Raw genomic sequence first — 12,016 nt, forward strand, 5'->3', positions numbered from 1 at the left:
AATACAGCGACTTGATACAAGACTGAGGTAACAAAATACTTCACCAAAAATCTAAAGAATCCCACAGAGGGCTGATGTTCAGTGGTTACTGCGGGTGAGACAATTCACAAGAATTAGGGAAAGTCCTTACACAACTGCATGCAAGGGGGGTCTGCTGGAAAAAAAAAGACAGCTCGGGAGAGTGCAACAGATTGAACAAGAAATGAATTGAAATGTAAAAATTGATTTTCAACTTACTTGGAGGAATATGTAAGAAATTGAAAACTACTCTCTATGCAACATTTTGAATGCTAAGTGAAAAACCATGCATTTTGGCACAAAATTTATTGAAGATTTTACCACACTAAATTAATCACTATTGTTACTGAATGGTCACAGTCATTCAGAAACGGATAAAGAGATGAGTGATTACAGAACTCACAGATGCTCCATCGTTGCTGCTGCGAGCAGGGGGTTGGGGGCTGCCCGTGGCGCACACACATTTGTGCAGCACCAGTGGTGAGGTGGTCCGTGGGACAAGTTCTCGACACCCAAGGGAAAGCAGCTCTCGCTCAAGCTGTACTTGTATTTAACATTGAAATTAAAACCAAAGAACTTCTGAAGTAAATACTGTAAGCGTTCTGATGTGACTCTCTCGTTCCACCTCGGAATCCTCACTGTGTCCAGCCATAGCTCTGTGCCTGGCTGTCCTGTGCCAACCGGCCACTCGGACAGTAACTGGACTCGCAAATTGAAGACTATTCAATCTGTTGAGCCTTTCGAAGCCTTTCTGGAGGAATCCACACAGGGTTTCTACCCAGTGCTGGGTGGGGGTTGTGGGGGGTGGGGAGCCAGGATCTTACTGGGAGAGAGGAAATGGAGTGGTGAGGACTATTTGTTCGTTGAGAGGTCAGCTCCATGAGGGCAGGGCTTAGGTTTATCTTGTTCTCGGGCACTTCGATCCTAGGGAAGAGTCTGGCACACAGGAAGCACTCACTAGAGATGATAATTGATGGACAAATGGGTGGCTTTACACAGAGGGTCTGTTATTTCAAAAGGACTCTTGTAGTTTTTTTTTTTTTTTCTCTTTAAAACGTGAAATTACCCAACATGTCAGAATGATGTGGGACTGATTAAAGTGATTTACCAAGTCACAATAGGTAAGTCAGGCTGTGTTTTCAGCACTGTTCACCTGATTCTCAGCATCAGTAATGTGGGTCCAGAACTCTAGACTCTCCACCTGTGGAATGAAAGCAGAGCTTGCTTGTAAGGGCTTCCTGCTTCGTGAACCATCTTCCACCTGTCAAATGGCATCCTAAAAGACGCACTTCTTGGGCTTGGAAGGTGGGAGGAAGACAATGAAAGAAATACTGGCCACACTAGTAAGGAAAAAAAAAAACTTTATAAATTCAGTTGGCAAGAGAGAGTGGGCTCTTTCATAAGCAGAACCCCTTCAATGCCTTCTGTTCAGGGTCCACAGGGGACTGGGTGACGAACTGGCTTCTCCAGGGAAGGGAGGCAGGCCGCACTGTCCCACTGGGCACACTCAGATCAAAATTTCTACAGCTTTCCACCAAATCTGTCCTCCACAAACTTTCAGTTGTCAGAATGCACTTGGTTGACCTTGAGTTACAGAATGCGTTTGACGGAGAGGAGTAAAAATTACTCCTGGGGAGAGGTGAGTGAGCCGTTTGCATGGCAACATGATGATACTAGCCATCTACTCCATGGTTCGTAGACAGCACTCTAGAACTTTCATTCAGGGGTGCCATGATTTCTTTGCTTAAAAAAAAAAAGATGCAACATACGCATGCAAGAGACACCACCTTCAGTGTTTTCACAGACACTTGTGCACAATGGTGAGTCAGAGAGCAAGACCCAGGAATGCTTCCTTCCAGGGTGAGAACCCACCTGGGGACTTTCCCCTTTGGGGTTTGTGCCTAGCCCTCCCTCTGGCCTGGCTTGCTAAGACTGGTGGCGTGAAGGACAAACCAATGTTAGGAAGACAGCAAGCGTGGCCCTGAGCCCCTGCTGGGAGAGCCAGGAGCCTTATAGCTTCATCCGCAGGACTCTTCTGGTAAGTTCAAGGTTCTTACCAGTTCTATGGAGAGTCCAAGCCAAGAATGTTTCCAGGAGGGGACATGGGATCAATTTCAACTAGTGAGAAGACTAAACACTTTGATAAGAACTGCAATTGTGCTATTTCAAAATTGAGCTCAGAAGAAAACATTTGTGAAAGATAAAGAAAATCTGGAAAGGGCAGGGAATGATCTGATTTAGTGGAGCCTGAAATTTAAAGGTTTTTGGATTGGCTTCTATGATATCTCATGATGGAAAAACCAGGACAGTTTGAGGAGTACAGAAACTCAAGGAAAGTAGTTCAAACTTTAGACTTTAAAAAAAAATTAGCAGGTAGAATCAGAGACAATCGGTTAAAGCATTAACACTGCATGGTTCTGGTGAGAGGTGTTGGGGTGTCTGGTGTGTTCATTCAGACTCCAGATGCTAGTTTGAGTAGTTGTTGGTATGAATTAGGTGCATGCATCTGACCCCAGCTGTGGGAGGGTGTGCGAAACACTGATGGACAAGGTTTGATGGCCTCAACTTCCCCATTGGGTGTTTCTCCCACCACCAAAGTATTCTAGACCTTGTTCCAAAGGAAGTTAGTTACTGAGCACAGTAAGGTGCCATCACAAAATAAGACCCCGATGACAATCACTTTCCTCACTAATTCATCTGAATTTTCGGTAAAGTGGTCACCTTTTGATCAAAATACAGGGGTGGGTTCTTTGGCAGTTTTTAAATCAACCTATTACATTTAGTGGTTAAGGTGTTGTTTTGAAGCATCTTGCCCAGAAACTCTTTTAAGAGTAGTTTGCTGTCTGATCAGTGTGAGCTCTGAAACCACGAGAGTGACAAGGACCCAAAAATCCAGTCTCTTTCAAAAAATCATTCAGGTTTCCTTCTCAGAATCAGGACACCCAGATTAGAAAAAAGAGAGAGGGAAAGAGGAGGAGGAAGAGGGGAGGGGAGAGGGCAGAAAAGGGCTGAGGGGAGAAGCTACAGTGATAAAGCTACCATAAATAAAGCTAATCTTTGTTCATGACTTTAAATAAAAATGTATTTGTGCAAAGTAAGTCACTTAAAAACATGACAAGGAGTGATAGGTGAAGGATGTTGTTCACCTGAAGAGCTCTCAGCCAAAACCAGAGCTCTGACTGTCTGCTCCCCGGGGCTTTGTTCTCTCGTCACCATGGTCATCAACTGTTGTGCCCTTGGACTTGGATGATGGAGAATTTGCTGGTGACTGTGTCTGGGGGCAAGAATCGGGGAGCTTAAGGCCTCAGTGTCACTCAGGCTCCCCAGTGTAATCAGGAATCCCAGAGGCCCCGCCCTGGCAGTGGAGGCAGAGAGATGAGGAGGGGGGGAGCGAAAGCCTGGCCCTGTGGGGAGAGGTTGGTGCAGAGTAGCTTCCGTGCAGCGGGTCAGGTCACCGTGCACAGCTGGCTTCGAGAAGCTGGCAGAAAGCGGCTCCCATGCTGGCACAGGGCAGGGTGGGGGGAGGGGGGAGGAGCAAGTGGGGGTTGGGGGGCGCCTTCAGACCCTGCGGGAGGGGGCTGGGAGGAAGCAAGCAGGCCAGCGGCTGGCCCAGTCCATGGTTCCGAAGCCGGGTCCTATCTCAGAAGAGCCGACCGCAACAAGGCCTGGGAGGGCCTGCGGGCCCAGGGAGCAGGCCTTCCGGATGAATAGCACCCATAGGAACAGAAAACAAGACACAATTTAAGGCATTGTTTGTTTACAGTAAAAGAATGCGAGGGACCCTTAACACAGGAGGAAACTGGGCTCTCACTCTGACCTTCCTCGGTGGATGAGTCTATCGCTTAAGGTGAAAGCAGGGCCTCAGAGAGAATGAAGTGTGTGATGTCACGAGTCTTGTGCCAAAATGCATGTTTCTCGGATAGTCCACGCTCGCTCGCTTGCACGCACACAGACACGGCACGCACACGCAGAGGACGCTTCGGGTATACAAAATCTGAGGCAGCCCTGTGGGCGAGCGACCCCACGCGCTGGGGTGAAAAGAGCCAGTCCCCAGCCTGTCTTGTCCCTCTGGCCCTCACACGGGGGTCGCCGTCCACTCTTTGTGCAGGAGAAAGCCCTGGGGACCCAACGTGGGCCGGGTGCTCTCTGGTCGCAGCAGCAGCTGGTGGACAGACACGGGCCCAGGCTGGGCAGGCGGGCAGGCAGGGTGTACAGTCTGCGGACCGATCAAGGCCCTGCGAGGTGGTGCTGCAGAATGAGGGGCATGAGGATGGCTGGGGATCGGCAGGTGGACCCCACACCGGCAGAGCCCTCCGGACTGTGAGGCCGTGTCCCCTCAAGTCCAGGTCTGACTCTCCCAGCACCCTGCCAGCGGCCTGTGCCCCGATGTGCGCTTGGCCACCAGTCCCAGGCTGGGCTCCCAGAGGCCTCCGAAGTCACGCCAAGTCCTGCAGAGACTTATTCAAATGACATAAGGTTTGCAGGTACCTAGAAGAGAAAGCTCAGTCTCTTGTCAAAGTTCCGACCTTTTGGAAGGGGCTGGGGCTGGGGGGTGGTGGAGGGGTCCCTAAGGGAAGGGTTCAGGCCTCTCCCAGTCAGTCTGTGAATGAGTGGGTGGGGATGGGGAGAGGACACAGCAATAGTAACAGCTGCCATATGTTAAGGAGCCACCATGTGCCAGGAAGGGCTCTGAGAACCCCATCAGTATTGTGTCCTGTGTCCTCACAACAACCCCAGGAGGCAAGTACTGGAATTATTCCCATTATAAAGATGAGGAAACTGAGGCTTAAGGAGGTGAAGGACACAGAGGGTGAGTGACAGGGCTGTGACATCACCACCCACGCTCTCAACCACTATCCTTGGGTCAAAGCACAAGTGCATTTGCAGGAGGAGGTGACTGAGCCTGTACGGTAAGCCCATGCCTCTGGAGAGAAGAGGGGTGGTTAGCGGATGGTAGGAGTTGGCAAGTAGAAGCACAAGCAGAAGGAGGAAGTTTGGGGATGTCAGGAACCCCAAGACCTTCCCATGCTGTGTCCCCAGGACCAGATCCCAGCTCCCTTTACTGGGGGACCCTCAGCCCCAAGATCACGGTGCTTCTCCTTCCCTTCAAAGCTGCTGACATGCCCCCAGCCCCAGGCCTCCTCCCCAGCATGGCCGTGGGGTTCCAGGAAATTTGATGAGAGGCAATTTCATCAGAAACAAATCCATCTTGGTGTCAATTTGGTCAAAATGATGAATTGGAAAAAATGCATCTCCTTGCACCAGGAGACAGTTAAAAGAATGGTCGTGGCAGCACTGTTCAAAATAGCAAGAAGCAGGAAATCCTTCTTGGGATCACGGACAGGAGAAGTGATAAGAAATTACAAACAAACGAATCACAGCTACACACTGACACAGAGGAATCCTAGGATCATACTGTAGGAGAAAAGCAGGTCACAGAAGAAGCTATGCAGTAATAGCTCTGTGAAGAATCCGGCTTGCAATGCAGGGGACATGGGTTCAATCCCTGGCCGGGGAACTAAGATCTCACAGGCTTTGGGGCAGCTAAGCCTGTGTGCTGCAACTACTGAGCCACACAACACAACTAGAGTCTGTGCGCGGCAACGAAAGATCCTGCGTGCTGCAACTAAGACCTGACACAGCCAAATAAACACATGAATCAATGAATGAATAGTGAACATTAAAAAAAATTAAAAGTGCGCCCCAGATAACACATAAAGCAATCAAATATAAGTGCTAATGCTTTACAGCAACAGTAAACAAACAAATCAGGAATGCGGTTATGGGGTGCAAGTGGGTGGGAGAGAGAGAACTTGGAAGACCCCCCTGGGAGGGAGGTGTTCTGAGGCCTGGAAAGTCTTGCCATTAGGCTGGGTCGGGGGCACATGGTTATTTGCTTTATTGCTGTGGTTTACACCTTATATACATGCCATCAGTAAGTTTAAGCGTACTCGCTATTGGGCTTCCCCAGTGGCTCAGCGATAAAGAATCCACCTGCAATGCAGGAGACGTGGATGAGGGTTTGATCCCTGGGTCAGGAAGATCGCCTGGAGGAGGGCATGGTAACCCAATCCAGTATTCTTGCCTGGAGAATCCCGTGGACAGAGGAGCCTGGCCGGCTACAGTCCATAGGGTTACAAAGAGTTGGACACGACTGAAGGGACTTAGCACACACACGCACGAACGCACATATTCCCTATTACCACAGACGATTTTAAGAAATGCAATTCCACAAAAAAGTCATTCAGGCACTGAGAGTTTCAACGGGAGAAGATACATTTCTGTATCACCCTTCTCTGCAGCCCCTTCACATGCCATCGCAGGCAGGTATTGTAGCTTGTTTCAGTAATCCCCTGCTGTGGAATATTTAGATGTTGCCATTTTTATTACATACAGCAGACAGCAGGAATATTTCATTGAAAGTAAATTAGAGATAAAAAGTATTAAAAAATAGAAGACCTTCTCCCTTAGGTCTAAAAACTGGACAAAAATACTTCAATGTTGCAAAACCTTGCTGCGGGAAGACAGCACTTGCCAGACATGGTATGCAATCCATTTGTCCTTCACACAAAACACTTCCCCTGCTAAGTGGGTTTGACCCAGGTCCCAGCTACCCGCTGCGGGGCTGCTGCCTCCCTCAGGCTGCCCCCCAGCCCCCAGATCAGGACACAGGCTCTTGTTCAGGGCAACCATCCCGCTCCTGACTGCCCATCTCCTCAGAGGCACGACTGTCTTCGTGGGGCAGACACCGAGGAAGGGCCTGCCTCTCTCTCCGCCCCACCGACTGTGGGGCCCACTTCAGGGCTTCAGTTCTTGTCACTCCTTGGGGCCACCTGGGTACAGGTGAGCTCCAGGCGCCATGCCCTCAGAGCCAAGGAGGGGCCCTGCAGGCACTGTGTGACCAGAGCAGAAGGGGGCAGGAGGCTCTTCCTCTCCTAAGGGGATCTGAGGTGGCACTTTGTTTATCACCTTGAGGTGACTGTCAACCCAGGACCCTGGTCTCCTCATCACGGGGACGGGCAGTTACATTTGCTTAATGTGAGAAACATGCTCTAGAAACCTCAAAAGTGTAGTCTCCGGTATGCTCTTTCACTAACGTTACGTGCACCACCATGCATAGGATAAATATGCATGTGTGTTTTAATACAAATGAGATCATCCTGACATGCATTTTTACACTTAAGCTTTCTCACTTGTGACTTGCAGCAGCTTTTAGGTAATCACACACACATCAGGGGCTGCACAGTAGGGACATACTGAGGGTCAGCAAGGTTTCCAGTGGCTTTTCTTTCTCTCTTTCTATTAAGGACAATGCTGCAGTGAACACTCTGACCACAAGCCTGTGTGTGTATGTGTGAGCATGTGCCCAGGGACAAATTCCTAGCAAGTGAGTGCTGCTGCTGCTACGGCGCTTTAGTCGTGTCCGACTCCGAGCGACCCCATAGACAGCAGCCCACCAGGCTCCCCCGTCCCTGGGAATCTCCAGGCAAGAACACTGGAGTGGGTTGCCATTTCCTTCTCCAATGCATGAAAGTGAAAAGTGAAAGTGAAGTCGCTCAGTCGTGTCAAATGCAATTTATCTTGAGTTTCCCTGTGGGGCCTCAAGTTTATCCCTGTGTCAGTCTTGCCCTCCTGTTTTAGTTTGTCGAGGACTTTCTGCTAATTCTGCCATCGAGCTTCTTATCATGTCTAATTTGATCAGCTTGTCATACATGTCCACATCTATGTTACAGATGAAAATCCTGAATGAGCCCACACTGAACACAGAATCACGGGACATGCCACTAGAGACCTCCCTCTGCTTCGTGAGAACCACCCTGGGGGCTGAGAAGTCTGTGACTGAGCTGCGACCAGCACCACGGAAGCCCTGGCCCTCCTGGCCCCACACGTCTGGTGTGGCCTCCGCACCACCATCCTCCTCCTCAAAGCTGCCTCCCTCTAGTCCAGCTCCGATGCTGGCTCTCTAGACAGAGGAGAGGGACCAAGCTCCTCCACCCCCACCCTCTTCCAGCTCATCCTGGGGAATAGGTCAGGGAAGTTCAGGGCCGGGAGCATTGGTTCTGGTCCCAGAGGCCCACACGCTGCCTGGGCTGGTGTGAGGGTTGGGCGGCCACCTCTCTCACAAGCCTGGACAGCGGAGTCTCTGCTTCCAGGCCTCTAGCTCGATGGCAGGAGGCTGAGCAAGTCAGGGGCCCTGGGGATGCCTGTGGTGGAAGAGCTCAGGGGTGGCAGGTCTAGACTCTGCTGTCAGGCAGGAGGGGGTGAGACCTCACTCACCAGGGGGCCCTAAACCAGGGTCTACCACTTTGTGAGCCTCAGTGACCTCAGCATAAAATGGGGACAATTCGGGAACCTACCCCACAGGGATGCTGGGAGGATTCGGCCAATTCCTACACGTAAAGCATCTCGCCTCAAGCCTGGTCCTGGGAGCAGTGGCATCGGGGTGGGAGCGAGCCTCAAGCCAGGGCCTGGCAAACCAGCAGTCCCATTGGTTCAAATATGCCAAGGAGTGGGGAGCCCCACTCACCAACAGCCATGGTTGGCTCTCAACAAGTTAGCTATTATCCTTATTCCTAAAGGCTGTGGGGGGCAGGGAGACCCTTTGGTCAGGTTGGAGGATGCCCAAAAATCAACTTTCAGGGGGATGACCTCAATAGATGCTGTAGCCTGAGCCATGGGGCAGTACCCCACCTGTCACCTGTCTCTGATGGGATGTTTCTGTGGTGTTTCCTTTAGTAGCAAAGACACGGGAGACAGGTTCAAAGTTCTAGTCTGAAGCTGGGCTTAGTTGTAAGCCAGATGGGGGGTGCCCTGTCTCATGGGGAAAAGCTGATCAAAAGAGAGTCCCTGGGAGCCTCGCTGATAGTCTCTGGGGGAAGGAGGAAGGTGTGTTTTCTGTGGACCCTTGCCCGAGGGTGGCAGAGGGTATTTCAGGTGACAAGCAGGAGTTTGGTGACTTTACCTGAGGCCTGTTGCTTTTACATGCATCATCCAAATGCTTGTGCCACAGGATTGCATGGAACCGGGAGCCAGTCTGGAACTTGTAAACATTGCCTGGTGGTGGAAAGGCCACTGGTTGAGAGGAAGGTCACATGGGAGGGTCTGCCCATGGTGTGAAGATAAGCGGGAACCTGGGTGACTGCCTTGGGGAAGGTCAGGAGCAGCCAAGGTCGGGGTGCGTGGATCAGGAGGCTTCTGTGCCCCTCCCGCCCCCATCTCTCTCAACCATTTTCCCCGCCATGGTGTCTTGGGCTCTGGTGAAGCCCGTGGATCCTTCTCAGAATAATGTGTCAAATGCATAAGATAAAACAGACTCCTCCCGCTTCAAAGTCACTGCCTCATCCAGCACGATGCTATTTATTCCAAGACCCCAAAGCCACAGCTCCAGGGGAGATGGGCCCCAGCAGCCACAGGTGAAAAGGATTCCTGCAGCCACTTGCCATGCGCACTGCTCACTGGACACGCCCACCACGGTCTAAGCAGCTTTTAGGGACTAATGGGACCCTGTGAACATCAGTACCTAACGTGAAGGGAAAGCAGCAGCCTCAAAAGTTCCTACTTTTGTGCATTTCAAAACGCACATTTAGCCGCAGAAGGAACAAGGCAGAGAGAGGCTACAGGCACCAGCTCTGGCCTGCCACCTACCTTTGTCGGGGTTATTCAGCTGGAATATGTCCGGGTGCTCAGGGTCGTCGGGCAGCTGCACCATCCAGCCCACGACGGAGACCTTCTTACCAGGTGTGGATTTATACTGCAGGGGAACAACAGGATAGCTGGGAGGCCCGTGCCTTCCACTCCCCTAGGAAGGCCCACCTGGGCCAGGCAAGCTTCCCTCCCATCCCCACCACCTTTCCCCACCTTCCCCCCACACCCCTTGCAGTTCACACTACATGAAGGCCCAGCACAGGGAGTTCTTTCATGGAACGTACATGTTTTCTGTCTGTGCCCCGCAAGGACTTGGCTCCGTAGTACAGGAGGGTGGATCCTGAGAGTATGACCCAGTACCTGGTCCATGAAGACAGCTAGGGAGGAAGGGGAGGCAGAGTGACAATGTCGCAAGTGGCAGGGGTGGAGTCCCCAGGCTGCCTGATTAGAGACGCAGGCACATGGGCGGAAGGGTGGCCCCTTCTTCTGAGCGGGGCCAGTGTAGGCCTCCTCTTTTCCCTGCCCTCCACCCCTCGGTGCCACGCCTCCAGGGCCCCGAGCAGCCAGCGAGACTCCTCAGCAGATCGTCAGCCCCAGCCCTGCCTCCCCTCCCTGGCTCCTTTCCTCCCAGAGCCCTTCCTTTTCCCACCATGTTTAGTGCCAAGGCATAACTTCTGTGAGTTTGGGTGACCTGAACCCAAGAACGTCCTGGGGAAAAATGGACAAGTGGAAACCACAGCGTGGAAGAACTGGAACGTCTGTGATGGGCACTCTTGGCTGAGGGTGAATGGCAGCACCTCGAAAGCATTTATGGCTAGAAGGGGTGATGCCCAGCAGGGCCAAACTGCTGGTGTAGCTTTTGTTTCTCTAGGCATAAGGCCTGGAATCCCTGGTTTGGGGCTCCACTCATTGGTTTGGAAAAGCCAGTTCTGCAAAAGCGAAGCAAATATCCCATCGCGGAAGGACAGAGGTTCAGCAGACTGCCCTGCATCACAGCCTGGGGGGCTCCTCTTCACACTGGTAGGGGCCGGGGTGCTGCGTTGTCTCAGATGATGAAAGCAGTGGCTTTCAGACCTTTTTGACGACACCCCCGCCAGGTGTGTACGACACACAAGCATGGTGTTGTGTGTTGACCAAAAGAAGCTTCATGAAACCATACTCGTCTTTATTATGTGTAAGAAACTCCAACATTTTCCAGTCTATTCTGTTCAAAACTATGGGTCAAGACCCCCTGGACTGCCTTCATCGCTTTACCAGTGGGCCAACCAGCATTTGGGACAACAGTGCTTTTAGGATATTGCCTCGCTCTGGCTTCAGGATAACTGGGGCCTGGATGTAGGTACACAAGGGTGGCAAGCAGGTCTGTACAGCAGACCAGGTACAGGGCCTCATGTTGCAGGGTGCTGCGTGACACTGAGTCCAGGGGCAGAGAGTGGCCCAGGGCTGGGGTGAAGATGCTTCTCCTCATCCGAGAACTGCCTGGAACCTGAAGATGGGGAGCTTTTAGACCAGACCCCAGACTACGGGCCTGGCATCTTCACACTGGGCATCAGTGGGAGGGGGCATCTCCAAGTGGCCTCATGGGCAGTGGATGAAGGCAAACAGCAACCAGAGACGGAGAGGGAGGCCAGAGTGGACACTGGCAGACGAAGCCTGGAGACTCAGCTCACAGGCAGGTTTGTGGGCAGCCAGTCATGGGTGTCCCAAAGAATGAAAAAAGAGGCCTTTGCAAGGGGCTGAGGGGTCATGGAGCCAGGGGTCTCTGGGTTTGGCACCTGGCGGCTAGTGCTGGAGCCTGAGAGGCCTCTTGATCCCTGGTCCCTGTCCTTCCCACCACATGTTTCATGATGGTGCTGAGCGGGGAGGGGATCTGCACTTCCCAGGCCGTGCTGACCATCTCAGGCACAGCATCCACCCTGACTCCCGGGGCCTCCAGGCTTCCACCTGCCCTCAAGATAATCACACGGCAACGTCCACTGCCTGCTCGCTCTGTGCAGGGCCACACACGTGACCTTCCTGCCCAGTCCTCCAGGAGGTAGGGACTATTTTATTCCAATTTACAGATGTGGAAACTGAGGCTCTGCCCACCCTGTGGCGTAGCCAGGGCTGGGACCCTGGTTGGCCTGTCTCTGGAACCCACGCCCTCCCTCCCCTCTGCACTCACCGCGGGCTTCCGTCCCTCCTTGAGCAGAGTTTTCCTTCTCAGAGGCCCCTCCATGGTGGGGGCCGCCGCAGAGCTCCCCAGTGTACAGATACATGGACCGGTGGGGCTGGGCAGTGGGGGGAGAACATGGGTCAGACATCACCCAGAGGAGCTGGGGTCAGGCACCCTCTCACCCATGGGGCCAACAGG

At 52.3% G+C, this 12,016-nt stretch overlaps 1 protein-coding gene across 17 annotated transcripts in view; it reads right to left on the reverse strand.

Annotated features, from left to right (window-relative positions):
• Positions 1 to 3,758: 3,758 nt before the first annotated feature.
• The window catches only part of RALGPS1 (Ral GEF with PH domain and SH3 binding motif 1), a 299,000-nt gene continuing 290,742 nt past the window's right edge, over positions 3,759 to 12,016 (reverse strand). For all 17 annotated transcript variants that reach the window (XM_086325117.1, XM_086325109.1, XM_086325108.1 and 14 more), the window contains 5 exons: positions 11,828 to 11,933; positions 9,948 to 10,040; positions 9,664 to 9,769; positions 8,981 to 9,072; positions 3,759 to 4,506 (listed from right to left, as the gene is read on the reverse strand). In XM_086325117.1, coding sequence (XP_086181243.1) covers positions 4,477 to 4,506; positions 8,981 to 9,072; positions 9,664 to 9,769; positions 9,948 to 10,040; positions 11,828 to 11,933 — 427 coding nt within the window. In that variant the 3' untranslated portion in view covers positions 3,759 to 4,476. The remainder of the gene's footprint in view (positions 4,507 to 8,980; positions 9,073 to 9,663; positions 9,770 to 9,947; positions 10,041 to 11,827; positions 11,934 to 12,016) is intronic.

The sequence above is a fragment of the Bos grunniens genome, chromosome 11 (genome assembly GCF_055505025.1).
Source record: "Bos grunniens cultivar Pamir isolate PY7600 chromosome 11, Bosgru_T2T1.0, whole genome shotgun sequence".
Lineage (NCBI taxonomy): Eukaryota > Metazoa > Chordata > Mammalia > Artiodactyla > Bovidae > Bos > Bos grunniens.